Source organism: Chiloscyllium plagiosum, chromosome 37, assembly GCF_004010195.1.
Source record: "Chiloscyllium plagiosum isolate BGI_BamShark_2017 chromosome 37, ASM401019v2, whole genome shotgun sequence".
Lineage (NCBI taxonomy): Eukaryota > Metazoa > Chordata > Chondrichthyes > Orectolobiformes > Hemiscylliidae > Chiloscyllium > Chiloscyllium plagiosum.
The window spans coordinates 26227965-26253819 of record NC_057746.1 but is presented as its reverse complement, the minus strand read 5'-3'; the positions used below and the strand labels follow the sequence as shown (position 1 = coordinate 26253819).

General features: G+C 42.9%; 1 protein-coding gene across 2 annotated transcripts in view; it reads right to left on the bottom strand.

Annotated features, from left to right (window-relative positions):
• Nucleotides 1-84: 84 nt before the first annotated feature.
• LOC122541406 (apolipoprotein M-like) overlaps nucleotides 85-25855 on the bottom strand; it is a 26542-nt gene continuing 771 nt past the window's right edge. The window contains exons 1-6 of one of the 2 annotated variants that reach the window (XM_043678156.1): nucleotides 22446-22674; nucleotides 15363-15511; nucleotides 13759-13829; nucleotides 11068-11178; nucleotides 5160-5258; nucleotides 87-926 (exon numbers count right to left, since the gene is read on the bottom strand). In XM_043678156.1, coding sequence (XP_043534091.1) covers nucleotides 907-926; nucleotides 5160-5258; nucleotides 11068-11178; nucleotides 13759-13829; nucleotides 15363-15487 — 426 coding nt within the window. In that variant the 5' untranslated portion in view covers nucleotides 15488-15511; nucleotides 22446-22674 and the 3' untranslated portion in view covers nucleotides 87-906. Of the gene's footprint in view, nucleotides 927-5159; nucleotides 5259-11067; nucleotides 11179-13758; nucleotides 13830-15362; nucleotides 15512-22445; nucleotides 22675-25855 lie in introns of those variants that run through there. The other variant, XM_043678155.1, reaches the window with a different exon arrangement.

Below are 25855 nucleotides of genomic sequence, written 5' to 3'. Positions count from 1 at the left end.
AAGGTTGTTCCAGTCCTTAATTGTTCTTGGGAGTATTGTAAACAATCATTGTGTATTGTTGCTGTGCACGGAGTATCCACAATATTTCACAAACTTCCAGTATAGATGCAAGATCTTTATTCGTTGCTCATTCCTAGTGAACAAAGGTACGTATGTACAAACAATAGCTCGCAGTTATCACCAGTAATGTCTGAAGTTCAATATTTTGATTCTCTACACTTCATAATGGGTTGCACATTTCTAGATAGTGGGTTTTTGTTCAAATCCCCCCAAAATAAAAATGAAATCGGGGTTAGAAGCAAACTGTTCCAGTGGTACACACTGAAAAAATTGAGTCTCTTGTTTGCGCACCCATAAAAGAATGCACCTGATTTTTGCATCTATGAGCATAAATTAAAAAGCATCAAACTGAGCAAAAAGCATCAGTTGTTTCAATTATGGGTGTGTTTTGCTCTGAGCTCAAATTTCCAAAACTTCACCGCATTTGCATGATCCAGTTGGCTTCGGAACATGGAAAAGTGTCTTGTCGTTTCAGGAACAGCAAAAGAAAGTGGACACGAAGGAAAATCGAAATCTTTCACCTAACCAGTACATCTTTGGACTTTGGATATGGGGAGGGTGGGGTGGAGGGGAGAATAGGGAGAGGGATAGGTGGAGGTGAGGTATGAAAGCAGCCAAGATTTTACTGAATATGGCAGAGTGGCCTCAAAATGGCTGCCTCCTGGTCCTATGGCACTGTATATGATGTGTGTTGAGAGCAGTTGAATTAATTGTCAGCGAACAAGATAATTGTGATGTCCGATGCTCCATAAGGGGGCAAACCAATAGCATATGCAGAGGAGATAGTTCAGGAGTTGTACCCTCGTAGTCCTGATTTCCAAGGTCCTGAAGATTGGAAATTGTAACTCAAGATATCTCACAAGGCTCTGCAGGAAAAGGAGAAATCTAATTACTGCAATGTCAAAACGATAACTATATAGGATGAAACACATTTTCAATAATTTTTTTTTTGTTCATTCATGGGATGTGGGTGTTGGTGGCTGGGCCAGCATTTGTTACCCATTCAGAATTGCCCAGAGGGCAGATGAGCATCAACCACATCCAGTGGCTCTGACGTCACATGTAGGCCAGATCAGGTAAGGATTGTAGTTTCCTTTCCTGAAGGCCCTTAGTGAGTCAGAGTGGTATATCTGACAATCGACAATGGTTTCATGGTCATAGATAGAGATGTACAGCACAGAAACAGACCCTTCGGTCCAACTCATCCATGTCAATCAGATATCCTCACCTAATCTCGTCCCATTTGCCAGCCCTTGGCCCACATCCCTCTTAAACCCTTCCTATTCATATACCCATCCAGATGCCTTTTAAATTCTGTAATTGTACCAGCTTCCACCACTTCCTCTGGCAGCTCATTCCATATACACACACAACCTCTATGTGAAACACTTGCCCCTTAGGTCCCTTTTATATCTTTCCCCTCTCACCTAAACCTATTTCCTCTAATTCTGGATTCTCCACCACAGGGAAAAGACTTTGTCTATTTATCCTATCCATGCCCTCATAATTTTGTAAACCTCTATAAGGTCACCCCTTAGCCTCCGACGCTCCAGGGAAAGCAGCCCCAGTCTATTTAACCTCTCCCTAAAGCTCAAATCCTCCAGCACTGGCAACATCCTTGTAAATCTTGACTGAACCCTTTCAAGTTTCACAACATCCTTCCGATGGGAAGGAGACCAGAATTGCACACAATATTCCAGAGTCCTTCCGCAAGTATGTCTATCCCAAAGCACTGCTAATAGGAAAATGGGTTAAGTCCACCAGCATATTTTGCTCATTGTTGACTTTTAATTCCAGATTTTTATTGAATTTGCATTCGACCATCTGCCATGGCAGGTTTCAGACCAGATGCCCAGAACATTTCCTGGCTCTCTAGATTAGCAGTCCCATGGCTAGGCTATCACACCCCTGGGGAGAAAGTGAGGTCTGCAGATGCTGGAGATCAGAGCCGGAGATGTGTTGCTGGAAAAGCGCAGCAGGTCAGGCAGCATCCAGGGAACAGGAGAATCGACGTTTCGGGCATAAGCCCTTCTTCAGGAATCACACCCCTGGTACTTGTCTTCAACTTAATCTACTGACCTTCCTACACTCCCGGCCAACCCTTCTCATCTTGTTTTGAAGGTTCTGACCTCACCCTGTCATTTCCATGGGCAGTTGACATACAATTTCCCCTCTCACCTAAACCTATTTCCTCTAATTCTGGATTCTCCACCACAGGGAAAAGTCTTTGTCTATTTATCCTATCCATGCCCTCATAATTTTGTAAACCTCTATAAGGTCACCCCTTAGCCTCCGACGCTCCAGGGAAAGCAGCCCCAGTCTATTTAACCTCTCCCTAAAGCTCAAATCCTCCAGCACTGGCAACATCCTTGTAAATCTTGACTGAACCCTTTCAAGTTTCACAACATCCTTCCGATGGGAAGGAGACCAGAATTGCACACAATATTCCAGAGTCCTTCCGCAAGTATGTCTATCCCAAAGCACTGCTAATAGGAAAATATGTTAAGTCCACCAGCATATTTTGCTCATTGTTAGACTTTTAATTCCAGATTTTTATTGAATTTGCATTCGACCATCTGCCATGGCAAGATTCAGACCAGATGCCCAGAACATTTCCTGGCTCTCTAGATTAGCAGTCCCATGGCTAGGCTATCATACCCCTGGTACTTGTCTTCAACTTAATCTACTGACCTTCCTACACTCCCAGCCAACCCTTCTCATCTTGTTTTGAAGGTTCTGACCTCACCCTGTCATTTCCATGGGCAGTTGACATACAAGCGGCTCCGTGATAATCTACTGTTGACAGAGCAGCAGGCACTTGGGAACACCACCACCTGTAAGTTCCCCTCCAAGCCACGCACCACCCTGACTTGGAAATATAACGCCATTCCTTCACAGTCGTTGCGTCAAAATCCTTAAATACCCTCCCTACCGGCATTGTGGGTCAACCCACAGCAAATGGACTGCAGTGATTCAAGAAGGCAGCTCACCACCACTTTCTCAAGTGGTGGGCTATCAATGCTGGCCAGCCAGCGATGCTCAAATCCCACAAATGAATTTTAAATATTATGCCTCATGCAATATTGCTGGAACAGATTACCTGGTCATTGCATACATTGATTGTCACTTTACCTACATTACAACAGCGGCTACACTTCAGACATTTTTCAACTGATGAAGCACCTAAGAACTTAAGAAATAGGAGTAGGTGTGAGTCACTTGGCTCCTTAAGCCTTCTCCACCATCTGATAAGATTATGGTTGTGAGCTTATTGCAGCTGATACTCTGCTTTTCAGCCTGCTTCCCCTCCCTGGCGTTTCCTGTCTGAATGTATTGAATGACCCATATTTGTTAGCTGACATATTTCTTTTAAATTCATTCACAGAATATGGCCATTGATGGCAGGGCCAGCGCTTATTGTCCAACCCTAGTTGTCCAGAGAACACAGGGTGGCACATAAACTAGGCCAAGTAAAAACTGATCTTCCTATTCTAAACATTATTGAACCAGATGGGTTTTTCTGAAAAGCAACAGTGCTTTGATAGTCAACGTTACAGCCTTAATTCCAGATTTGTTCCGAATTCCGATTTCACATCTGCCATGGGTCCTCCAATCATCACCTGGGTCTCTGGATTAGTAGTCTAGTTATGATTGACAAATTCATCGCCTCTGTTGCTCACTGTGGAAGAGGATTCCTAAGGTGAGGATTCCTAAATTACTTCGCATCTTGGTCATAGATGGGATACTCTTATTTTGTAACTCTGCCCCACTAATTCTCAATTCTTTGCATGAAAGGAAACATTCAGCATCTACTCTATAAAGAATCCAATTTGATTCATTAAGATCACCTCTTATTCTCTAAACCCCAGTAATTATTGGCAAAATCTGCTCAACCTCTTTTTATGCAATGATGTCTTCAAGTCAGAAATCAGCATAGTGAACCTTCTCTGACCTGCCTCACCAAGACAAATATGGGCTCAGCAGTTAGCACTGCAGTCTCACAGCACCAGGGACCCGAGTTCGATTCCAGCCTCGGGTGACTGTCTGTGTGAAGTTTGCATATTCTCTGTGTCTGCGTGGGTTTGCTCCGGGTGCTCTGGTTTCCTCCCACAATCCAAAGATGTGCAGGTCAGGTGAATTGGCCTTGCTAAATTGTTCGTAGTGTTAAGTGCATTAGTCATGAGGGAAATGGGTCTGGGCAGGTTACTCTTCGAAGGGTCGGTGTGGACTTGTTGGGCCGAAGGGCCTGTTTCCACACTGGAGGGAATCTAATCTAATCTCATGAACCCCTTAAGTGTGGAGACCATAACTATGCACAGTTTGCCTCACAGTTGTTTAAAAACTTGCCCACTTTTATACTCCATCTTCCTTTCATTAAAGGTCAACATTTAATTTGCCTTCCTCATTATTTGCTGAACCTCATGCAAGCATTTTGTGCTTGCACATAAAGGACCTTATGATACATTCTCTATTTGAATGATATACTGCTTTCCTATTCTTTCAGCCAAAGCAGACAAGTTCAAGTTTCCACGTTACTCTTCATGTAACTTTTTCTGGGCCACACTTAACCTATCTACTTTTTGTTTTGCTGGTTTTTTATGTCATCCTCACAACCTGCTTTGTTGTCAACAAATGTATCTACTGTACGATCTGTCTCTTCATCCAAGTTATTAATATGGATTGTGAATGGCTGAGATTCCAGCAGTGATCTCTGGCAGATCACTAAAAACCCATTTATCCTGTTTCTCTAGTTAGCCAATCCTTGATCTGTGCTGATATATTACCTCTAAAACCATGAGCTCTTGATTTATGTTGGCACCTTTTATGTGGAACCTTGTCAAATGCCATTTGGCAATCCAAATATGTTAATTTTTTGTTAGTTTTCCTTTGTCAACTGGTTTGTTACATGCTCAGAACTGCTAAACCTGTCAAACTGGGATGATCTGAGGCAGTAAAAGTTCTTTCTTTTACCAACTAGCACCATTTTATTTAATTAAACAATTGAATAATATGTTCAATTTTCTGTTCTTACAAACCCAGCATCTTTCGGACATAGAGCAAGAGAGGACTTGAGAAAGGCAATGCCTTCAGTTACTAACCTTGGGCCTGTTCCAGAACAAAAATGGCAGTCAAGTTCATGCACTTGGCACGGTGTTCAAACTTCAGGCGGGCAAAGTCGGTCAAGGCTGGAGATCTGCCTGTATTGAGAGAGAAGAGGAGAGTCGAGAAGATGGTGGGAGGAAGAAGAGAGAAAGAGACATTTGAATTACATGGCCCGTGTGTATTAATAATTTGACAACAATCAATTAATACAATCTCTCTCATCCTCCTGACAACCCTGATACAAATTGCATGTTGGAGTTCTATAGACCAGTGCATTATCACCTAATATCTGGCACGAATGGAGACTTGTGGTAAGATCTATCAGTCTGGACCAGGAGGCCCGGTTCAAATCCTACCTGCCTTGGAGGTGTTTCATACCATGTCCAAACAGGTTGGTTAAATGAACTTTTCAAGCATCCTTTACATTGCCTTCAAATTGATTACATAATTGATGCTCTTGGCATAATGATAATATTCCTATCTCTTGGCCAGAAAGCCGCATTCAAGTCCTCCTTACTTCAGAGATGTGTCATAACATGTCTGAGCAGATTGCTTAAAAAATTATTATAACTAGCAGGACCCCTTTATACCAGAAGCCCTGGATTTTTTAATACACCCTTTTACCATGCACACATAGAAGAAAGCCATTCAATCAATTATGTCTGTACCAGCTCATGACAGAGCTGTCCAAGAGTCTCACATCTCTTCTGATCGTTCCCCTTTAAATGTTTAGCTATTTCCTGTCAGAAGATTGTATTTGAGTGAATCCATATTAAGTGCAGAAAGGCATGCCAGGAGTAGCACCAGGCATACCTCAACATGCGATACCTCATGACGTTACAACACAACTGCTTGCATGGTGAACACTTGTAATTGCATCCATTAGCAGAGCTAACCAATCTCTCAACCAATGGATTTAAAGCTCTGCTGTTCTTCTTCATCTAGTCTTGGTCAGTAATGGACATGCTATAATAGGAGGAGCAATCTTCAAAAATATCCCATCGTCAATGGTATGGGAGCCCAGCATATCGATGCAAAAGGCAGTACAGATGCATTTGCACTTAGCACCCACTGAGTGTGTCATGTCGATGATCCATCTCAGCCTCCTCTTGAAGTCTGCAGGATCAGAAATGCCTCAGTGAAAATGAGGACTGCAGATGCTGGAAAGCAGAGTCAAGAGTGTGATGCTGGAAAAGCACGGCAGGTCAGGCAGCATCCGAGGAGCAGGAGGGTCAACATTTTGGGCAAAAGGCCTTCATTAGGAATGTACCAAACCAGTCTAATCAGCATCGAGAGCGGTTTATGACCCCTGTGAAAAAAAACCGAGGACACAGTATTCTTGAAAAAAGGACAGCTTTTAGAAAAAAGGGACCAGCTTTGTGACACCTTGTGAACCATCAATACCAAAAGATGGCTTCATTTTTAAAACCTTTCAAAGACCCGGTTAGTAACCTAAACACACATATACACTATACTAACTATAAACATGCAAACATACATAACCACATGCAAATTCAGGCCATGGCATAACCACCATTGAACATCTCCATATCTCATTTGAGCCTCAATAATGCATTGACAAACACGTTTTCATGACTTGCCACATGCACAATTGTCAAACAACAAGCTGCATCTAAACAGTCTGGTATCTTTGTCCTTAAATTTTTCCATTAATGTCAATGGGATATGATCAGTGTATACGATTGTGTCAGATGCATTACTGATAATATAGACACTGAAATGTTGTAATGCCACTACCAAACTTAATGTCTCTTTCGCCACCATTGAATATTTCTGTTGATGAACGTTCAACTTCCTGGAAAAATATCCGATGGGTCTTTCTAGCCCCTCATCATCCTCCTGCAGGAGCACCGCACTGACACCGACATCACTTGCTTCGATAGCCACCTTGAAAGGCTTCGTGTAATGCAGTGTGGCTAAGACCGGCGCAGTGGTTAACTCAGCCTTCAGGTTGTCAAATGCCTTTTGACAGTCCGCTGTCCACTGAAACTTCTTGCCCTTTCTTAACAATTCAGTGAGTAGAGCAGCCTCACTGCTAAAGTTCGGCACAAACTGTCAGTAAAATTTACTCAATCCCAGGAACCGTAGTACTGCTTTTTTCATCAATGGTGTGGGTAATTTCCCCAATTACTTTTGTTTTCTCATCCTGTGGGGCTATCTGTCCATGTCCAATAACATGTAAATCCACTTTTATCCAGGTTTACCATCAAGCCTGCCTTCCAAAGCCAATCGAACAAGTCCGGTAAATGCTGTAAATGTTCCTTTCATGATTTTTTTACATTAGATTAGATTACATTACAGTGTGGAAACAGGCCCTTCGGCCCAACAAGTCCACACCGACCCGCCGAAGCGCAACCCACCCATACCCCTACATTTACCCCTTACCTAACACTACGGGCAATTTAGCATGGCCAATTCACCTGACCTGCACATCTTTGGACTGTGGGAGGAAACCGGAGCACCCAGAGGAAACCCACGCAGACACGGGGAGAACGTGCAAACTCCACACAGTCAGTCACCTGAGGCGGGAATTGAACCCGGGTCTCTGGCGCTGTGAGGCAGCAGTGCTAACCACCGTGCCACCCATGAGTAGACTAAAAATCACCAGGTCATCAATGTAAACAACATAATTGGGTAATCCAGCAATGACCTTATTAGTCAGTCTCTGAAATGTGGCTGGAGCGTTTTTTTTACATCAAATGACATGACTTTGAAGTGATATCGTCCATTTGGCATTACAGCTGTATTTAATTATTCTCTAAAATTTGACACATAGTCCAAATGGGTGGTCTCTGAATTTTGATTTATTAATGTCTCCTTCATTAATTTTAACGGCCCCCTTATTTCAAATGGACTGAATTTGGTTGATTCTTTTGGTACATCTTCTGATCACAAAAAGTACAAACGGAACTCCCTTATCCCAATCATCTGGATAATCCTGACCATAAGCTCTCAACATGGTCTTTAGTGTTTGGTGCCATCTCTCTAGCGTCCCCTGCGATTCCGGATGGTACGCAGTCGATTTGAATTGCTTTATCCCCAAATTATCCAAAACCTCTTTGAATAGTTTGGATGTGAAGTTTGATCCTTGATCTAACTGGATCTCTATGGGTAGTCTGTATCTGATTTTTAAAAATTAAATAATTCTTCTACAAACCTTTTAGCAGTGATGTTGCTTAATGAGATTGCCTCTAGAAATCTACACATTTATTGTTATTTATTTATTGTCAATAAATACTTATTCCCACATTTTGTTTGAGGTAGGGGATCTACGCAATCAATCAATCAATCTTGTGAAAGGTTCCTCAGATGCTGGAATAGATATTAAAGGTGCAGGTTTTATTACTGCCTGAGGTTTTCCAATTAGCTGACATGTATGACACATCTGACAAAATTCAACTATATCCTTTAGTAGTCCCAGCCAGTAAAAATGCCTTTGTATTTTAGCCGGTGTTTTCCTTAACCCAAATGACCTCCAAGTGGTAGCTCACACATCACTTGCAACACCTCCTTTCTATACCCTACTGGCAAAACAATTTGATGAATCTCTGCCCATTTCTCATCTGCTTTACCTGGGTGGCAACTTTCAGAGATCTGAGTACATGGACACCAAGATCCCTCTGCTCATCCAGGGCATTTGTTAAGTAATAACACACACAGGAATGCATTCACTCTCCTTCTCTGTAAATGCCTTTTGATACAACTGTTTTAAGTTCTCATCTTGCTGCTGTAATTCGCAAAGTATAGCAGAGCTTAAGATACTTCCATGTTTATCTAGTTGCCCCGTTCTGTCCCACTTTCCTAATCAAAAAAAATCTTGAATAAAGCTATGTCAGCTTCCTTACCTGTGCCTTTTGATCTCTCCTGCTTCAGCTTGTGACTCTGTGATCTTGTGACTTCACAATCAGGGAAAATTCCTGAATAAAGATCCTTCATTCCTTCAGTTGCCTGCGTCTCCACTGGCTTTTCAACTAGAGTAGGCAGCACGCCTATCGGTGTATCAGCTATGTTATTTGCAAGGACAAATTGTATCCCTGGAGCTGAGAGTTTGTCCAGTACTCCTACCACAAATTCTCCACTCTTCTCTGGACTCCCTAGCCTCACTTTACATAACTGAGCACTTCTTGTCTCACCATGAATTTCTGTTACCAGTACCCTTTCAGGCAATAGACCCTCAGGAATACATGTCTCCTCATCCTTCAGCATCACAGACTGAAAGAATCCTGTGTCTCTTAATATTGTAATTTCTTTACCTGATCTTCCTGGCCTATGTGAATAAACTTTACCCTTGCATGTATATTTTTAAGCAAATCTGGCACTTCCTCCTTAATCGAACTCTTGTACACTCTGAGGCACTCTTGTGCTTTTTGTTACTAGTCCGACAAAACTCCCAGGATCGTCTGGTTTCCTACATCTGACTTTCTCCTAGCCCACCAACACTGTGATTTTGTGTGGCCCACTTTATAACAATGAAAACACAGGAGCTTCTTAACTTCTTTGTCCCCCTCAAGGGTTTCTTTTTTAACTCTGTAGTAAATTATGATCTTCACTGAAATCTACCTTTCCCTTTCAATGTGAAGATTTCTCTTTGCCCCAATTTCCATCCCTCATGGACTGAAATTGAATCTGGAAGTCAAACCATGTTTTATGGACCAGTTCAAAATCATCAGCCACTTCAGCTGCTAACCTTGCTGTTTTAATTCTCTGCTCTTCCACATGAGTTTGTGTTACTTCCGCAAATGAATTTTGTGAATTCCTTCAAGATAATCTACGGGCATCACAGGTTTTCTCGATTTTTAAAGCTCTTATCTATCGATCGAAATTATCCTGTTTGATCCTTTCAAACTCAATGTAGGTTTGACCTGGGTCCTTTCTTAGATTCCTGAAACGTTATCTATAGGCTTCTGGTACAAGCAGAACAGGCTTCTGGTATTTGCACTTAAAATGGCTTTTTTCACCTCATACTCCCCAGATACCTCCTCTGATGGGGATGCAAATACCTCACTAGCCCTACCTACAAGTTTCGTTTGGATCAACAAAATCCACATTGCTACTGGCCACTGCATTTGTTTAGCCACCTTTTCAAATGAGGTGAAAAAGACTTCCACATCCTTGTCATCAAATTTAAGCAATATTTGAACATATGGGTGCATGGAATGCACTGCCAGCAATGGTAGTAGAGTCAGAGACATTAGAGACACTTAAGCGACTGCTGGAGAAGCACATGGTCGGCAGTAAATTGAAGGGTGTGTAGGTTAGGTTGATCTTAGATTAAGATAGGTGCTTGGCACAACATCATGGGCCAAAGGGCCTGTACCGTTCTATGCTCCTCAACCAAGCTGTGGGCGTAAGCTTAATCCAATTTAAACGCTATGTTTCCCAGTTTAGTCTTAATTTTTCTTCATTTTTGTAAAGACTTGATAGAACAAAGAATTTCTACTTCAAGCATCCATATGCTTAAATCTCAGTGACTTCTTTTCCATTGTTAAAAACCTTAGCAACTTCAGTTCTGACATTTCTCAACTGATCCCTCACCCCACCCACCCCAGTCTCCTCAATCGTTTTTTTGTGTCAAGTTCCATATATTCAACAGCCTCTAGTTGAAGAAATACTTTCAGATTTCAGCCCAAAAGGCTGTAAAGTTAAGGTGTATAAGTTAACTTATTTGCTCTACGAATTCACTATACCTCCCCTGTTCGCCTTTTCAATTAGATCATCCATTCATCTCTTATCAGTGAAATGCAAGCCGTAGTCTTTGAAGCCAACTGTTGAAATATTAAAAAACCTAAATGAGGAGGGAAACTCTGAGATGGAAAAAGACTCTTGGCCTAAGCAGCCCACACTTCATTTATCCTCAGGTTTGTCACTGCGTGTGTCTCTTACCGTAAAGCATCAGCCTTTGGAACCTCTCTGATCCTTTATCTTGTGATTCCAGAAGCACAATATAATCGTCACTGTCGTTCACGAAGATCTCCGTCTTCTGATAAGGCCGGCCTCAAATAAGGAGACAAATGGAAAAGATCTGTAAGAATCAAACTGCAACCAATCTAGGGTTTTGAGAAGTGTGGAGGCTCTTTCATTGATCTCGTCTAAACCGGCTGCCCTGCACAATCCCTAAGAGGGAAAGGATAGACCCACTGACCCACCCGGTCCAAGAAGGGTTCAGGACACTGTCTGACTCACTGTCCCACCGAGTGGTAATGACATTGACCATTGTTTGGGTGTGGTGAGCTGAGATTCTTTGCCATTTTCATGATTTGCCAGCAGGGGTCTCAAATTCACTACCCTATCCCATCCTCGAGGAGGAAAGGACAGTTTCTGATGCACTGTCCTATCCGATTGCAGACAACAAAAGGAGAATGGTTGGTCCACTGCACCACCAAATCCCAGAAGAGGGAAAGGACAATATCAGATGGATTGCACCACCCAGTGCCTGGGGGAGTTAAAGCCGCTAAATATTCATTGGAGGCAGTCATTTGCTTGCATGACACTTTCACAGCATGAATGGTGCTTGCAACTCCTGACTCTAGGTATGACTTTTTTTCCACGTCTTGCTACACATGGGTATAGACTGCTTCTGACCTGAACACAGAATCACTGCAGTGTAGTAAGGCTTTTTACCATGGCTAGCCTGCACACTGCTTGAAACTATGGGGCAATTCTTTTTCAAGCATAGTCAATCCACCCAACCTGCACACCTTCGGACTGTGGGAGGAAACCCACCCAGACACGGGGAGAACATGCAAACTCCACACGGAAGTCACCCAAGGCTAGAATCAAACCTGGGTCCCTAGCGCTGTGAGGTAGCAGTGCTAACCACTGAGTCATCCCAAATATCTGAGGAGTTGTGAATGGTACTGAACACTCAATCACCAATGGACTTCCCTACTGCCAGCTTTATAATGGAAGGAAGGTTATTAATGAAGCTGCTGAAGATGATTGGACCTAGGACACAATCACGAGGAGTTCCTGTGGTGCTGGCCTGGGGCTGAGATAATTAGCTTCCAATAATAACCACCACTTGCTCTAAACATCCTATGTGCATTCTATAACAGTACATTAAGCAGGAGAGATTGTGTAAGCTAGTTTTATGTCACAAATATAAAATGTTAAGGGTGTCCACTGGTGGATTTAATATGGGTGATGGGTCTGTTGCTATTATGGAGAGGGGTTAGGAAATACTTATTCATGTAAAGGGTAATAGATTTTAGAAACACTTCTTAAAAAAATGTTAGTTCATTTAGACTGTACCTGCCAAACAACCCCACAATCCCTGACACTTAGAGGGATAAGGGCAGCAGATAAATGGGAATACAACTCCCTGCAAGTTCCCTTCGAAACCACACACTATCCTAACCTGGAAATGAATCACCGTTCCTTCTCTTAGTCAAAATCCTGGAACTACTTTCCTAACAGTACTGTGGATATTTGTGTATCTCAGGGTCTGCAGTGGTTCAAAGAGGCAGCTCAGAACACTTCCTCCAGGGCAATCAGGGATGGGAAATAAATGCTGGCCCAGATTCTCTTGAACAACTGTTTAATAAATAATGTCGAATTGGTAATTTATAGGTTTGTGCAAGGACACAGATTAAGGAATTTGGAGCCATAATCATAATCAATGATGGAACAGATTCAAGGAGCTAAATAGCTTCCTCTTGTCTCTGAGTAGAATGCTCCCATGTATTTAAGAGAGTAACACAGCACTAATATTGAGAACTGTATATGAACAAAGCTTTTGCCTGTATAAATCTATGTTCTGTCTATGGCAATGCATCTGCAACTTTTTTTTATTCACTCATGGGATATGGGCATTGCTGACTGGCCAGCATTTATTGCCCATCTCTAGTTGTCCTTGAGAAGGTGGTGGTGGTGAGCTGCCTTCTTGAACCACTGCAGTAGGTTAACCCACAGTGCCCTCAGGGTGGGAATTACAGGATTTTGACCCAGCAACAGGGAAGGAGTAGCGATATGTTTCAGAATCAGGAAGTGAGTGGCTTAGAAGGGAACTTGTAGGTAATGGTTTTTCCATGCATCTGTTGCCCTTGTCCTTTTAGATGGAAGTAATCATAGGTTTGGAAGATGCTGCCTGAAGATCTTTGGTGAATTTCTGCTGTGCATCTTGTAGATAGCATACACTGCTGCTACTGAGTGTTGGTGGTGGACAGAGTGGATGTTTATGGATGTGGTACCTCTCATGCAGGCTGTTTTGTCGTGGATGGTGTCAAACTTCTTGAGTGTTACTGGAGCTGCACCTATCCAGGCAAGTGGGGAGTATTCCATCACACTCCTGGCTTGTGCCTTTGAAATGGTGGACATATTTGGGGAGCCAGGAGGTGAGTACTTGCCGCAGTATTCCAAATCTCTGATCTGCTCTTTTAGGCCATGCGTTTATGTGGCGAGTCCAGTTGGGTTTCTGGTCAATGGTAACAACAAGGATATTGATAGTGGGGAATTCAATGATGGGAACATTGGATTCTCTCTTATTAGAGTTGGTCATTACTGGCATTTGTATGACATGAATGTTATTCAATATGAAGAGAAGGTTTGAGCTGTGAAGACACTGGTGGAGTTTACCTTCCAGGATCATCTCTTGCGTCTTGTTGTTGATGTGATAGATCCACTGTCGAGACAAACACTTCATTGACCTACGAAGCAACATTAAAATGTCATATTCTGTTAATTACGTTCTGTTAACACGCTGTTACCTCGTTCTTGCTCCTTGTCTGTTGACAATGCTGAGACTCATTCTCTCCTCTCTACCAAAGGCAATAATCACTATCTTTCCTCAGTTAATAGCCTGATCACTATCTGCCCCCATTCTTGGGATGAGGAGTTTCAGTTATTGAAATTATTCAAAGCCGAATTTGATTTTTTTTTATATAGACAAAGGATATGGGGAACCGACGAGAAAGTGGAACTGGGACTACAACCAGATCAACTATTATCACATTGAATGTTGGAAGAGGCTCAAAGAGCCAAATGGCCTATTACTGGTTCTCAGTCCCATGCCCTTTGTTCCTTCATCAAAGACCATGATGTCTCTCCCTCTCTCTGTTGTCCTCTGCTGAAGACACTTTTCTTTCTTTCCTGCACGGAAGATAATGTTTTCTAACTTTGATGGAGATTAATCAAAGCCAATGATACAGGAGGACAGAGTAATCAGCTACATTCTCCTGACTACATATGAACAAGGAATGTAGTCTTGTTTGAGTCTCCTCCGCCATTCAATAAGATCATGTCTGAACTGATTTTAACCTCAAATCAACATTCCTGCATATCCCAGATAATCAATAATCTATCTACCTCTGTCTTAAAAATATTTAAAGATCCTGCACACACTTCTTTTGAGAGAGGGAACTTTTTCATCATCTTACATGGGTGAATTCTTGTTTTAAGCTACGACCCCTAATTCAAGATTCTGACACAAACGGAAGTATCCTTTCCATATCTAACTGGTCAAGTCCTCCTAAGTGAAAGCCCCTCATCCATAGAATCAGCCCAATGAGCCTTCTCGGAGCTACTCCCAATGCAACTGTCTCCCTTCTTAATTATGTGACCAGAACTGGATACAGTACTCAAAGTTCAGACTCACCAATGCCACTTGCAGTTGTAGCAAGATTTCCTACAATATCTTTTTACTTAATTCCTCTTACAATAAAAGCCAACATTCCATTTGCCATAATAAGGACCTTTACCAATAAAGGTAAATGAAGGTAATGTCTTTGCAGTTGCTCTTTAGTTCATCTGTAAAGAACCTCAAAAACTTATGAACAGAATTCAATGAAACTTGGAACACAGAAAGGACCAGGCTCAAGGAAGATTGATTTGTTTTTCGTAAAGACGCAGATCCAGATGCTGGACTTGTTTTTAAAAAGATGATTCATTGACATTGGGAAATAGGGGGAAATGCTTATTTTGTTAAAGGACACGGTTGTTTTAGAATGTTATGGATTGTTTCCGCTTCTGTGCTCAGATTTGTCCTAAGTGTCAAAATGTGAGCAGAGTTTTCAGGGTAGGTTGTTGGATGTGGATTTGCCAGAGCCTTCCCAATTGAGATGGAGGCGCATAATGATTTTTTTTCCCCCTCTCTCAGCATTCTAGTCACGGAACATCACTTGATCAGTTAAAAGCCTAACATTGAGAGGTACGCCTGCCCAGATGAGCAGTGAGGTACGCACTGGCTGAGACGGATCTCTCCTCGGAGGAGCAGCTTCTGCTCTGCCTCCATGGGTGTGAGCTGGAAGGTGTTGCTGTCCATGGCCCTGAACTTGAGCAGTGAGGCATCCGAGTCCGCTGCCATCATGATGAAGTACCATTTGCCGGAATACTGCAGAAGGAAAAGGACAAAGGAAAACGCCGTCAGGAAAAAGTCGGTGGTGATTGTAGGAAAATTTGTCTTGGCAACAAACAAAGCTCACTAAGTATGACAAAATATCTCCAACCACAGTTTGTTTGGTCCAACAATTTCCTCTTGCTATCTATGCCTCACCCTCACAGACTGGCTTTCTATTAATTCTTTCCTGGTATACTCATCTAGGTTACCCCTAGATGTTTGCAACCATTACTTATCTCAACTATCCCTTGTGGTAGGGAGTTCCACATTCTCAGCATGCTCTGGGTGAAGATATTTCTTCCGAATTCCCTGTTGGATTTATGCGTGCTCCCTTATCTTTACGGTCCTCTCATTCTTGTCACTCCCTACTCCCCACTCCTCGACCTCCTCAAACTTGCCCTCATAAAGTTAAAACACTCTTATTAGATTACTCCCAACCTTCTTTCTTCTGGAGAAAAGAGTGCCACCCTTTCCTGGTGTAAGAAGAATCCCTGGGTTGCAATGTCATTCTATTAAATCCCACATGCACGTCCGCCAATGTCTCTGTCTGAGCAGGGATTCAAGGCCTTTAACAGAGGAGGGCAGGAAGTTCAGATAAATGTTTGGCTAGATAAGTTATTAAACTCTGAGACAGCTACTTCAACAACAACAAAAAAAACATAAATGAGAAACACAGAAATGCCATAAAAATATAGGCCTGGAATTTTCATGGCAAACATAAGCAATGTCAAACTAGGGTGAAAGAGATATTCCTCTGTCCTAATTTATTCCAGCACATAATCTGTGGCCAAGCATCTGTTACTCTACCAATCAACTATCTACCTACTTGATTAGCTTCCAGCCAATAGGTCATTGCTGGATATTGCTATGAGAAGATAAGAGTGAGGAGTTCTTGTGGTGCTGTAGTAGTGTCCATATCTCTGATTCATTAGTCCTGGGTTCAAGTTCCACTTTAGAAGAACAGATTGATTAGAAATAGTGCCATTTAAAAAAAGTTGAAGAGATGTGATCCAAATTGTAGGTGGGCAAACAGGTTGAGAGCAGAATATTTCAACCGGGAACTATGCATTGCACTTGCTATTTTTTACAGGATGTACTGCTGAAAGCCCAGTTCAGTTGTCCCTGTACAGCAACAGAAATGATTAGCAAGGTGAATTCTTTGTGTGATACCCCAGATGATTAGCCGGCTGTGTCACATCCACAGTACCACAGCCCAATGGAGGATACACAAGCAAAGGTCTGCCAGGCAGTAAAGGACAGTGGAAGGTGAAAAGGATAGGGAAGATAAAGCAGAAAGAGGCCCGGACAATTCTCAAATTGAAACTACTACTGTTTGGTTAGTGAACACAACTATTAGAGAGACTAGACACTGTGCTGCCATATTGAGATGTGGTTAAAAATCACCCAACACCAGGTTATAGTCCAACAGGTTTATCTAGAAGTACAATACTATGTGCTTCCCACCTCAAGTTTGTACCAAATTTCAGCACTACAGTTACTCCATTGTCAGACTTGTTTCAGAAGAAAACTGAGCTACTATGTTCAGGGGAGTGACAAGCACCTTTTGAGAAGTTGAAAGCCAGCTTAGTATATGAACTGGTGTGAACTGCCCCAAATTTCTCAAAGTTTCAATGGGATCTGTCCTCATATTTCTAAACTCCATCACGTACAGACTTGGAGTTCTCAACCACTCCTTATATGACAAGCCCTTCATATCTGGGTCATTCTTATAAACCTCCTGTGGGTCCCCTCCAAGGCCAGCACATCCTTCCTTAGATAAGGGGCCCAAAACTGCTCACAATTTTTCAAATGCAGTCTGACCAGAACCTGAGACAATCTCAGCAATACATCTCAGCTCTGATATTCTAACCCTCTTGAAATGAATGCTAATATTGCATTTGTTTGCCTACATGTTAATCTGAGGAGAATCCTGAACTAGGAATCATAAGACCTTTTGTGATTCAGACTTCTGAAGCCTCTATTCTTCCTACCAAAGTGCATAACCTCACACTTTGCCACATTGTATTCCATCTGCCACTTCTTTGCCCACTCTCCTAGCATTTCAATGTCCTTCTGAAACTTGCTGACCTCCTCAACACTACCTGTCCCTCCACCTATCTTTGTGTCATCTGCAAACTTAGCAACAATGCCTTCAGTTCCTGCATCCTGATTGTTGATGTATAATGTGAATAGTTGTGATCCCAAAACTGACCCCTGCAGTGCTCCACTGGTCACCAGCTGCCATCCTGAAAATGACTCCTACAACCCTACTCTCTGCCTTCTGCCAGTTAGCTAATCCTTTATCCATGTCAGTGACCTTATAGAGGTTTGTAAAATTATGAGGGGCATGGATAGGATAAATAGCAAAATCTTTTCCCTGGGGTGGGGGAGTCCAGAACTAGAGGGCATAGGTTTAGGGTGAGAGGGGAAAGGTATAAAAGAGACCTAAGAGGCAGCTTTTTCACTCAGAGGGTGATACATGTATGGAATGAGCTGCCAGAGGAAGTGGTGGAGGCTGGTACAATTGCAACATTTAAGAGGCATTTGGATGGGTATATGAATAGAAAGGATTTGGAGGGATATTGGCTGGGTACTGGCAGGTGGGACTAGATTGGGTTGGGATAGCTGGTCGGCATGGGCGGGTTGGACCGAAGGGTCTGCTTCCGTGATGTACATCTTTATGACTCGATGACTCTATACCCCTAACACCATGAGCTCTTGTCTTTTTTAGCAGCACCCTGTGTGGCACCTTATCAAAGGCCTCCCCAAAATCCAAACAGATCATGTCCACTGGCTCTCCTCGGTCCAACTTGCTTGTTACCTTCTCAAAAGAGTTTAACAGACTTGTCAGGCATGACCTCACCTTGACAAAGCCATGCTGACTCAGCCCTATTTTACCAAGCACTTCTAAGTAGTCCGCAATCTCATCCTTAATAATATTAGATTAGATTACTTACAGTGTGGAAACAGGCCCTTCAGCCCAACAAGTCCACACCAACCCGCCAAAGCGCAACCCACCCATACCCCTACATTTACCCCTTACCTAACACTACGGGCAATTTAGCATGGCCAATTCACCTGACCTGCACATCTTTGGACTGTGGGAGGAAACCGGAGCACCCGGAGGAAACCCACGCAGACACGGGGAGAATGTGCAAACTCCACACAGTCAGTCGCCTGAGGCGTGAATTGAACCCGGACCTCTGGCGCTGTGAGGCAGCAGTGCTAACCACTGTGCCATCGTGCCACCCTTCAAGTTAAGTGAATTGGCCATGCTAAATTGCCTGTAGTGTTAGGTAAGGGGTAAATGTAGGGGTATGGGTGGGTTGCGCTTCGGCGGGGCGGTGTGGACTTGTTGGGCCGAAGGGCCAGTTTCCACACTGTAAGTAATCTAATCTAATATTCCTAAACCTTATCAACAACTGAGGTCAGGCTAACTAACCTATAGTTTTCCATTTTCTGTCTCACTGCCTTTTTAAACAGGGGTGCTACATTAGTCATTTTCATGTCATTTGGGACCCTTCTTAACTCCAGTGATTCCTGAAAGATCACCACCAATGCCTCCACAATCTAGCATTGTTGTGAATTACCTGAACACCAAGATGGACAAAAAACACCACACTGCTCCTTGAAAATGGAGTAACAGGTAGACAGTGTGATGAAGAAAGCTTTTGGCATGCATTCTTTCATGGGTCAGAGTATCGAGTATAGGAGTTGGGATGTTTTGATGCAGCTTAACAATACATTGGTAAGGCCACATTTGGAGAACTGAGTGCAGTTCTAGTCACTCTATAGAAAGGATATTATTAAACTAGAAAGAGTGCAGAAAAGACTTACTAGGATGCTGCTTGACTGGAAGGTTTGAGTTACATGGAGAGGTTGGACAACCTGGGACGTTTTACCTGGAGTGTAGGAGACTGGCGGGTGACCTTATAGAGGTCTGTCGAATCATGACAGGCACAGATGAGGCAGACAGCAGCTTTTCCTCATGGTAGGGGAGTCTAAAACTAGAGGGCATAGGTTTAAGGTGAGAGGGGAGAGATACAAAAGGGGCGGGCAATGCTTTCAAACAGGGTGGTGTCTCAAATGAACTGCCAGAAGTAATGGGTGGGTGAGTACAATTTTGTCATTGAAGAAACATTTAGACAGGTACATGAATCGGATTGGTATGGTGGGATATGTACCAAACACTGGCAAATGGGACTATTTTAAATTGTGAAAACTGAGTGGCAGGGACAAGTTGGGCCAAAGAGCCTGTTTCCATGCTGTAAACCTCAATGACTCGATTAGTTGGACTGAAAGAGTGAATGATTGCACACGTGTTCCTTATTTTGTATCTTCCCTTATGTTTTGACACCTTGCAAATGAAACCTCTAAGCTAGATTTTGTTTCTTCCAAGGGTGAAAGTATGAAAAAGAGATGTTATCCAAATATTATTTTAACATGTGGACCCCTATAAATATGTATTTTACACTCTTAAACTAAAGGTGCTTTACTAAGGAAAGGCACTGGGTACAATAGAAACAATGCTGCATCTGTAAGGGAATTCACATGGCATTGTGCAGTCTGGAGAACTTCCAGAGAGATGACCCATGGACCAGTTTGTGAGCAGGATCAACCTTTCTGAATGTTACAGGAATATCTGAGACCTACCTGCAAAGTGACAACTCAATATTCCCTCTCTCCAATCTTTGCAAATCCTCTCAGCAAAGTAAGAGAGCTGAAAATTCACTGATAGTCATCTTTGCCATTCAGAGAGAGTTCCTGAAGCGAATCTTCTTGGAATCTATACCATTGCCTGAAGCAAAGACTTTCTAAAACTGTTCTAGGAAAACATGCTTGAGGCAGCAGCTTGGGTGTATGCAGAATGAGTTCAGGATCAGAACAATATTCAGGGCATTCCATGACACTACCTTTTTCCCTGAGTTTTTGTTAATATTAATTCATGGGATGAGGACATCACTGGCTAGGCCAGCATTTATTGTCCGTCCCTTATTGCCCAGAGAACATTGCTGTGGGTCTGGAATCACATGTCGGCCAGACCACATAAGGATGGCAGTTTCCTTCCCTAAAGGACATTTATGAACCAGATGAGCTTTTCCTGACAATTGATGATGAATTTATGGACATCGTTGGACTCTTAATTCCAGATTTTAATTAAATTCAAATTCTACCGTGATGGGGTTTGAACCCCCAAGTTCATGTAATGTTACCTGGGTCTCTGGATTAACAATCCACAATAATACCACTGGGCTGTCGTTTAACAATGACTTCACCTGGGTACTTTAAAGTTAACACTGGCTAGAGTTTGCATTGTTCATTTTCCTTAAACGTATGTCTGTGTGATGGTTATTCTTAAAAAGTAGGTATTATTTGCAAAATCCAAACTATTAGCCAGCAATATTTGTATTTTAATTAAATATGTTTGCTTTTGGTAATAAGCTAGTTATTTGTTTTTTACTAAAGAAACCTGGCTGACTTGCTCCTCATACTGAACCCAACACAGTCTGAGAACTAAATAATTGTCGAAGACATTGAGTTGATTAAAACTTGTAAACCATTTTGGCTGATAGAGGAGTGGGAATAGAAAGTGAAACATGCCACCTTGGTTGTGGCAATTTGTAGGACACAAATCTAGGAGTGTAGATACATCAGTCCTTGAAGCGGGCAAGGACAAATTTAGAAGACAGATTCTTCAAAGTGGGATCCTTGGCTTTATAAACAGAAGTGGTAGGTGTGGACCTTATAAAATTCCTGGAGTTGTATTTGGGATCACAGCCAATGTACATGAACTCTATTTAAGTACCATTTACTCTTTACTGCCACAACTGCGCCATATTGTGGTAACAAAACATTTTTCACTGTATCTCTTACAATATTTGTGACAATAAATCATTCGTTCATTGAAATACCAAAGCAAAGCAGTCATTCAAATTTTGTATAAATTAGGCACCCATTGTGACTATTCTGACAAATTCTGGACATTGCATATTCAGAAGAATGTGGAAATATTAGAGAGTGTTCAGATCAAATTTCACAATCAACATCTTGGGGAATAACCATTGACCAAAAAACTGGACCAGTTGTATGAACATCGTGGTCTCAAGATCAGATCAGAGACAAGGAATCCTGCAGTAAGTAATTCACCTCTTGACTCCCCAAAGCCTGCCCACTATCTATAAGCCACAAACCAGGACAGAATGTGATAGAATACTCTCCACTCCTGGATAAATGCAGCACCAACAACACTCAAGAACAAAAACAGGAAAAAACACCAACTTGATTGGCACCACGTCCACAAATCTTCATTCCCTCCACATCACCAACACACAGTGACAGGGGTATGTAGAATCTACAAGACGCACTGCAAATATTTACAAGGGCTCCTTCAGCAGCACCTTCTAAACTGATGATCACTACCATCAAGAAGGACACAGAGCGGCAGATACATGAGGAGACCACTCACCACCCTGAGCTAGAAATATATCGATTGTTCTTTCAGTCTGACTAGATCAAACTACTGTTTGAGGCCAAACAACTGTTTGGGTATCCCTAGATAAAATACATTGCAGTGGTTTAGGAAGACAACCATTCTCAAAGGCAACTAGGGACAGGCGATAGCCATCCAGCCAGTGAAGTGACATACCATGAATAACTAAATAAAGCTACCACAATGACACTGGACATGATGAACACCAGTTGTGTGGAGAGAAAAAGAAAAATGGGAATGTTCTCCTTAAAACAGAGGGAGGTACTGTGAGATTTAAAATCTAAATCACAGAAGATTCTTCATAGCGGAAGTAACAGAAACTGTATCCAGTGGCAAAAGGACTGGTAAATCGCGGGCACAGATTTAAGCCAATTGGCAAACTAAGCAGAGGGGAAAATATTTCATGCAGTGGTTTGTTACAATTTGGATTTTACTCACCTTGCATAGTGCTAGAAGCAGATTCAATAACAGCCAAAAGGAAATTGGAACAATACTTGAGAGATAGTAATTGGCAGGGATTTGGGAAAATAGCAGATGAGGAGACTAGATGGACAGATCTTTCTTTGAGCTGCACAGCCACAATCACCTTTACATTATTCAAAAGATAATCATCTGAGCCCCTTGATTAAATTCCAGTCTGTGACTCACTCCCAGTTATCCATTATTCTATATATAAACCATTTGAACCCTCGATTAGATTCCAGTCTGTATCTCACACACACACACACACACAGATCCTCTAGTTGTCAAAGGTCCATCTAACAAACCATCTATGACGTTATTTTGCTAGATGATAAAAAGGCATGCTTGCAACTGTTGATAGCAACTCCCCCTCTATTTATAAGTAACTTATTGGATCGCTTTCTGTAATCAGCAGCTTAGAACCAGAGGTCACGCCACACTGTTGAAGACTTTGGAAGGTCATTCTGATCTGATCATAGTCTACACCAGTATCTCCTATTCCAAATATAGTCAGTAATTGGATGGTAAAATTAGGAAAACACATGTTTGAATCCCAATTCTGTATTCCAGATACAGCATTGAAAAATATAATGTGAAGATTTAATGAAACTTCCCCTGGCCCTCCCGATAAGAAAAGTCTATCCTGCATTTCTATATTGCCTGACATGAGCTGAGAATATACCAGAGAGCTGCACAGTCAATGATTGCAGTGTTTAATGAAAAATAAAACACAGCAGAACACCTGAGGACTGCAAACTGTAACCCGGTACATCTGACAGTACAGCACTCCCTCGGTACTGCACTGGAATGTAAGCCTTGATTTCCCAGTGCATCCTCTCCTGAGTGGGGACCCTCTGACTCAGAGGGGACAAATACCAGGTGAATGTAAAGCTCAGTGCCTTTGCCAACACAGATCCTCCGTGACCTAACAGATGGGCCGGATGGCTCTTCATCCGACACAACATGGTCAACGCTTATCTCTCAATCAAGAAGTAGACCGGCCTTTGTCATCCTACCATCACAAAATGAAGCCTTTCGGCCCATCGTTGCTGCACCAGCTCTTCAAAGGAGCATCACCAAATAATCATCCAAAAGCCTCATGAATGCCTCCAACATTGTTGCTTTCTGCAAAGTGGGATCTGGCCAATGCATTTCCTGCGATTATTACAGTTGGTCTCCCTCCTATCAGAAAGATGTTGTGAAACTTGAAAGGGTTCAGAAAAGATGTACAAGGAGGTTGCGAGGGTTGGAGGATTTGAGCTACACAGAGAGGCTCAATAGGCTGGGGCTGTTTTCCCTGGAGTGTGGGAGGCTGAACATCTCTATGACTGCACTCCGAAGCCAAAGCACCCTACTGGCTGTTACTTAGGCTGTGACCTACCGAGAACGTGCAAGTGGCTACACAAATGCAACTTTTGTTTCTGTCTTTCACTTCACCTCCACTCTCCAGACCAATCTCCATCGGTTCCTGATCAAGGGTTTATGCCCAAAACGTGGACTTAGTGGTCCTGCCTAAGGAGCGGGAATTCCCTCTCTCTGTCTCTCCTTTATGCTATTTCTTAAAGCCTACCCCTCAGATCCCAGTCCTGATACTCGTGTGGCTGGGTGTCTGCTTTTTACGAATGTCCAACAACCTCTCCCCCTCAGGCGCCACACAAACACACAAAGTAGGATAACAAGACGGCCGTTCGTCCCATCGAACCCAGTTTAAAGGATCATGGCTTTCAACACCACTCTCCCTCTCTCTCTACACATCCCTTGAAACCTTCAGCCTCTGGAAATCTTATCTACTCCTTTCTCCAACACATTGACCCCTCCAAGGGAGGAGGGGGTGGTTTTGGTAGAGAATTCTGCAGGATATTGCCCCCTCCTGTCACTCGGAAGTGGCTCCCTTCCTGAGAACCAAGACAATTGGAAGAGCCCATTCATTCATTCCAGTCCCGTCCAAATGCAAGTTTCTGTCATCGTTACAAAACGCCCAGACTTGCCCCAGGTTCAACCCCTACCCTACATTTAGTAAAACAAAAACAAAAGAATTGCGGGTGCTGGAAATCAGAAACAAGAACAGAAGTTGCTGGAAAAGCTCAGGTGGTCTGGCAGCATCTGTGCAGAGAAATCAGAGTTGATGTTTCGGATCAAGTGACCCTCCCATAGAACTGATGGTAGCCAGGAAAATGTAGGTTTAAATGCAGCAGACAGAGTGGGGGTGAGCGACTAAGGAGTAAGCGAGAGGTGGGATAAAGCTCAAAGAGAGAGACAGCAGTTGGACAGCCAAAGGAGTGGGTAATGATCTGGCTAGGAGGGTGAATAGCTACTAATGGGAAACAAAACCAGAAATTGCTGGAAAAGCTCAGCATCTGTGGAGAGAAATCAGAGTTAACGTTTCGGGTCCAGTGACGCTTCCTTAGAATGGGGACTACTAATGGGGACTGTTAGTGGCGAGCAATGGGCTAGCCATGGTAATAGCAGTTAAAAGGTGTGGTGCTGGAAAAGCGCGGGTGATCCACATTGACTCTCCTGCTCCTTGGATGCTGCCTGACCTGCTGTGCTTTTCCAGAACCGCACTTTCTGACTCTGAGTCTCCAGCATCTGTGGTCCTTACTTTCTCTCTGTATGTAATGGCAGACTGTGTGATAACAGCAGATCCTGGAGAGTCAGTCGAAAAGTGTGGTGCTGGAAAAGCACAGCAGGTCAGGCAACTTCCCAGGAGTTGGAGAGTCGACATTTCAGACATAAGCCCTTCATCAGGAATGTGCATATCTATACGTGATAACAAAGCCTGGGGTGTGTGTGTGTATGTATGTATATGTGTATGCATGTGTCTGTGTGTGCATGTGTATGTGTATACGTGTGTGTGTATGTGTATGAGTGTGTATGTGTGTATATGTGTGTGTTTATGTGTGTATGTATCTGTGTGACTGTCTGTGTATGTCTGTTTTGTGTGTGTGTGTGTGTATGTGTGTTGGGGCAGGAGGTGGGGGTTGGGGTAAGGACATGGGAAAAGCTCAAGCCTTGGAGTTATTGAACTCAACATTGAGTCCAGAAGGCTACAGGGTACCCAGGCAGAAAACTGACTTAAGAAACCGCCGTTTCCCCAAGTGCCAGTCAGTTCTGAGGAAGGGGCACTCAACCCTGGAATGTTAACTCTGACTTCTTCTCCTCAGATGCTGCCAGAGATTCTCCGGCAATTTGTGCTTCCCGCCCCTGCTCTGACCAGGGGATCGAGATGGGGAGCAGGTTTGCACAGTTTGCCCGCCCCTGATAGCGTCCCGAGTGCATGAGGGTACACAGACCTTGCAACTGCAGGCAGAAACAACACACCTTCCCTGCCTCAGCCACTTGTGCAACCCAGAGAGCTTACCAAATCCTTGGGTCAAAAGAGTCAA